This window comes from Bufo gargarizans, chromosome 5, assembly GCF_014858855.1.
Source record: "Bufo gargarizans isolate SCDJY-AF-19 chromosome 5, ASM1485885v1, whole genome shotgun sequence".
In the NCBI taxonomy this organism is placed as follows: domain Eukaryota; kingdom Metazoa; phylum Chordata; class Amphibia; order Anura; family Bufonidae; genus Bufo; species Bufo gargarizans.
In genome coordinates, this window is record NC_058084.1 from 453,340,538 (window position 1) to 453,345,852 (window position 5,315).

Sequence of the window (5,315 nt, forward strand, 5' to 3'; positions counted from 1 at the left end):
CAGAGCTGTGTGTAGTGTAGACGGAGCAGCAGGGCTGTGTGTGTAGTGTGTATGGTGCAGAGCTGTGTGTGTAGTGTGTATGGTGCAGAGCTGTGTGTGTAGTGTAGACGGGGCAGCAGAGCTGTGTGTGGTAGTGTAGACGGGGCAGCAGAGCTGTGTGTGTAGTGTGTATGGTACAGAGCTGTGTGTGTAGTGTAGACGGGGCAGCAGAGCTGTGTGTGTAGTGTAGACGGAGCAGCAGGGCTGTGTGTGTAGTGTGTATGGTGCAGAGCTGTGTGTGTAGTGTAGACAGAGCAGAGCTGTGTGTGTAGTGTAGACGGGGCAGCAGTGCTGTGTGTGTAGTGTGTATGGTGCAGAGCTGTGTGTGTAGTGTAGACAGAGCAGAGCTGTGTGTGTAGTGTAGACGGGGCAGCAGAGCTGTGTGTGTAGTGTGTATGGTGCAGAGCTGTGTGTGTAGTGTAGACGGGGCAGCAGAGCTGTGTGTGTAGTGTAGGCGGGGCTGCAGAGCTGTGTGTGTAGTGTAGACGGGGCAGCAGAGCTGTGTGTGTAGTGTAGACGGGGCAGCAGAGCTGTGTGTGTAGTGTAGACGGGGCAGCAGAGCTGTGTGTAATGTAGGCGGGGCTGCAGAGCTGTGTGTGTAGTGTAGGCGGGGCTGCAGAGCTATGTGTGTAATGACATCATCCAAAGTCCTTTACTTTTCTTCTAGAATTTAGTCTCCTCCCGATTCTAAACAACCAATCACAGAGCTGAACAGATCAGCCAATCCGGAGTGGCTCCCTGTGACCAATCAGAGCGCGTGTAAGGTTGTAGCCGGAAGTGCGGTGCACATGGGGCCGTGCGGTTCTTCTCGTTCCTGCGTGTCCTTGTCCTGTGAGTGTGAACAGTGTGCAGCCCGTGCTCTCTGCTCAGCCCACCTGTAACCCTTTCCTACCCTCTGTCCAAGGTGAAGTGCCTCCATTTCCTTTTAGGAAGAATTAAAGGGATTTTCCAGCTTTACAGGCGGTGATATGGAGGGGGGTTCCCAGCTGGACCTATAAGGTAATGTGTCTATACTGCAGATAGAACACGTGGTTCTCTTACATTCTGTACATTTATCTGATCTCTTAGATTTTTTGTATTTTTTTTACTTTGAAGTTAAAGGGGTTGTCTGCTTTTGGCTGAAATTTCCAAAAAGGCATGAAATGCTAAAATGGCTGATCCTTACGATAGCGGGGCCCGCGGCATGTGAACAGATCGTCTTGTCCATAGATTCCAAGATGGCGGTCGTGTAATTTACCCACCTGACCGCCTCCCCAGCTGCGTCCTGTACTGCACAGGCGTCAAAAGTGTTTGGATTTTGCTCCCCGTCGCTGGAGCTTAGCCGCGCTCAGGCCAGTGATACTAGTCGTGACGTCACTGGCCCAGCAGTAAACAGTGAGAAGGCTGTGGAGCGCCGCTGCCTTCTCAAACAGCTGACCGGCGGGGGTCCCGGGTGTCGGACCCCCGCTGATCATATGCTGATGATCTATCCAGAGGATAGATCATCAGTTTAAACAAACTGCAGAACCCCTTTAAGCCAGGGATGCTCAACCTGCGGCCCTCCAGCTGTTGCAAAACTACAACTTCCAGCATGCCCTAATAGCTGAAGGTTATCCAGGCACGCTGGGAGTTGTAGTTTTGCAACAGCTGGAGGGCCGCAGGTTGTGCATCCCTGCTTTAAGCATTTATAGCACCTCTGTATGCCTAAAAGGTGCGTGTCCCACCTCCATGGACCTCGCTTATCAGGAGACTTGGGGTCCTGTAACGGCTGTTTACTGATTCACCAAATCTCTTTATGTTTCAGTGTAAAAAATCAGTAAGTTTCTACAATGTGGGAGAAAACTAGTGGAAACCCACGCAATTACAAAGAACGTACAAACTCCACGCAGATGTTGCCCTTGGTCAGATTTGAACCCAGGACCTCAGTGCTGCAAGGCACCAGCGCCATTTTTTCTGTCCTTTTATTATTTAATGGGCTCTACATAAACGCCGTTAATACCAATGGACTTGACGTCCAAAGAAAGGGCTGCAGCGCCACTGTTCCTTTCAACGGCTGATTGGTGGGGGTGACAGAAGTTAGGACCCCCCCTCCCCCACCAGTCAGATATTGATGACCTACCCTGAGGATAGCCCATCAATATGAGTCCCGGAAAACTCTTTTAAATATATCCCTTTATATATCGTACTAGAAAGTGTCTGGTAAAGAGGTTTTCCGTTTAACCACCTAAGGCTACTTTCACACTAGTGTTAATATTTTCCGGTATTGAGATCCGTCATAGGGTCTCAATAACGGGAAAAAAAACGCTTCTGTTTTGTCCCCATTCATTGTCAATGGGGACAAAACGTAACAGAACGGAATGCTCCAAAATGCGTTCCGTTCTCATACCGGAGAGCAAACCGCAACATGCTGCAGTTTGCTTTCTGTCCTGGGATGCGGAGCAAGACGGATCGGTCATGACCCACAATGTAAGTCAATGGGGACAGATCCGTTCAACTCTGACACAATAGAACACGGATCCGTTCCCCCATTGACTTTTAATGGAGTTCATGACGGATCCGTCTCGGCCGTGTTAAAGATAATACAACAGGATCTGTTCATATCGGATGCAGACGGTTGTATTATCAGTAGCGGAAGCGTTTTTGCTGAACCCTGCCGGATCCAGTAAAACCGCAAGTGTGAAAGTAGCTGAACAGTTCTCCCGAGCTCTGCTTGGGCCTTGGGAAAAGGCCTTAACAATTTCAGCCCAAGCATAGTAAATAGGGGGAGGGCTGTTTTAGGCCTTCATATCTCAGGCTGTGTAGCGACTAGAGACGTGGGCCCGGTCTTGTTTGAAAGCCCCCCAAGAGAGCATTAGCCCCTATACATCGTGAGATATAGCCTTTAGAAATAGGGTCAGTAATAATAGCGGCTCTAAAAGTGAAACCAGGTTTCAGTTGCTATCCCTCCCGACCTGATTTTTTAAAGGCTATATATCCTTACCTATAGCAGCTCTGGTTTTAAAGCTTAGATTGTCAGCTTTCAAACAAGACCAGGCCCACATCTCTAGCTGCTGCACAGCCTGGTATATGAAGCTGTTTTGTATATAGGTCTATTCATATTTTATGATATGTTATAGTCACTTTTTTTTTTTTTTTTTTCCAATTGCTTTAGACCGAGGAGCTAACCCCACCACCACCATGGCACTGAAAATACTAACCAACGTAACTGGGAATGTCGTGACTTGCTTGAAGAGTGCCAGAAATGGTAAAGCAGTGGCAAGCTTTACCCTTGCCGTTCCTAGCCTACTGTGGCCGAGGTTCTACTCGCAACAGCTTACACAAAATGAAGTAAAAGCACCTGTTGAAAACCTAAATCTGGTAACCAACCTGGAGAAAATGGGGGTGGACCTCTCACTGGTCAGAAAGCGGCACGCCATTCTCCTCAAGAAGACGACTACGCACGAGCAGAAACTCAAACAGTTTCTTATAGACAAAGGCGCAGATGCCAAGATGGTGGCAAGCATCATTTCCAGGTACCCCCGGGCCATAACGCGCGATTATGAACTCTTAGAAGAGATGTGGGACATTTGGAAAGGGATATTGGGGATGGACGCCACCATCCTAAGTGTTGCACTGCGTTCTCCGGAGTCTTTCTTCCGAACGTCTAATACTGAGAACCTGTTGAGGAATATCCGTTTCCTCCAGTCCCTCGGATTGCCTCCCAAAGTCCTCAGCCAGCTGATGGTCAAGTCGCCCAGGACTTTTGCAAACAGCGTTGACCTCAACAAGCAGAACGTGGAGTATTTACTGGACCTCTGCTCTCAGTTAGGGGGGAAGAACCCGCGGGAGTTTGTCAGGGAATTGATTTCTGCAAATATATATATTTTGACCAAAAGTACAAATCGCATCCAAACCAACGTACAGAATATGAAGTCCTTGATGAAGCTGGACGATGAGGCCCTGCTGCTGTGGATACAGGGCCAGGGCGCGCCCCTTTTGAGCCTCAGCTATACGTATTTTGAGGACAATTATAAGAGCGCTCAGGCGATACTCCAGTCGTTAGGGTGTACGGAAGCAGAGATAGCCCTCTATATCTTCATGTGTCCCAAAGTCCTACTTATGACGCCCAAGATATTTAAAAATAAGATCAACGTCCTGCTGGAGTGCGGCGTCGACGTGAAGGATATTCTCAACACCCCGAACATTCTGTCTGTGCACGTCAACAACCTAAAGGCCAGAATTGAGGAGCTGAAAGACTGCAGTTACGACTTCAGGGTCTCGAGCCTCAGTGTTCTCCAGCTCAGCCAGACAAAGTTTATCTCCAGGTTGGAGAAACTGCGCAGTTCAGGGTCTCTGGATAAGAGCGTTGGGCAGGACTGATGTGGGAAGGGTCGCTTTATATGTCATTTTATTTTTGGAATTAGAATTAAAAAATTTGCACTTGCTATATATTAAACCTGAAGGCTGTGCTGTGGTTTTATTATATTTACAAAGTTTCAACCTATCGGCCTTTACGCTGGGCAACATAGTTGGGTGGGCATTCAATAGGATATGGCGTCAATGTCAGATAGGTCCAGGTTCCATCTCTGGGACTCGCTCCTATTTCTTGTCCGGGCCCCTGAACTGAAGGAGAGCACACTGCCCTCTGTTCACCACTATGGAGTCCTTAAATACCTGAGCACGTAGCAGTCCCGTAGCGGTGATTGGAGAGGTGGCCATGTATGCGCAGCATGCTCTCCTTTCACCGCTGTGGGACCTCCAAAGTTAGCCACGTGGGCTCACTCTGCTTTTTTTCTGTACTCCCATAGCAGTGAATGGAGAGCGTGCCATGCATGCTTGGGAGGGCCCCGTTCTGGAGCTAGGAGCGGGTCCCAGAGGTAGGACCCACTCCTTTCTGACATTGATGATGACATATCGCTAGGATGTGCCAATGTTTGAGATGGGAATACCCCTTTTAAAGCGGTGCTCCTCTTTGGACAATACCTTTTTGCTGGGGACATACGTAATCTCCCTGTGGGAGATCAAGCAGGAAATTTTTAATCTCCCTCCAGCGCCACCACAAGGGAGAGGAAGAATGACACCGTTCTCATTACAGTCAGTTGGCAGTCTGTGTTCAGTCCTCCAGGAAGAAATAAGTTTTATAACCACTGGTTAGATGAGCATCCTGAACAGGGTCCCAGCATTGGCTCGGAATTTCTTAGTAGATTCACTGAAAATAGGATTTCTAAACCCGACAACTCCCTTAGGGCTCATGCACGCGACATCCATGTTGTTTTGGCCAATCCATTGTAACAATGCCTGTCCTTGTCACGGAGGGC

At 48.7% G+C, this 5,315-nt stretch overlaps 1 protein-coding gene across 1 annotated transcript; it reads left to right on the top strand.

Annotated features, from left to right (window-relative positions):
* Positions 1–822: 822 nt before the first annotated feature.
* On the top strand, positions 823–4,453 carry LOC122938930 (transcription termination factor 1, mitochondrial-like). Its single transcript, XM_044294812.1, has 2 exons — positions 823–1,038; positions 3,170–4,453. Exon 2 carries the CDS (start codon positions 3,196–3,198, stop codon positions 4,375–4,377), a length of 1,182 nt encoding a protein of 393 aa, XP_044150747.1. The 5' UTR covers positions 823–1,038; positions 3,170–3,195; the 3' UTR covers positions 4,378–4,453.
* Positions 4,454–5,315: the final 862 nt, after the last annotated feature.

Excerpts from the sequence above, each read along its gene's own strand:
- LOC122938930 (XM_044294812.1), top strand. The coding sequence starts at position 3,196 with ATGGCACTGAAAATACTAACCAACGTAACTGGGAATGTCGTGACTTGC.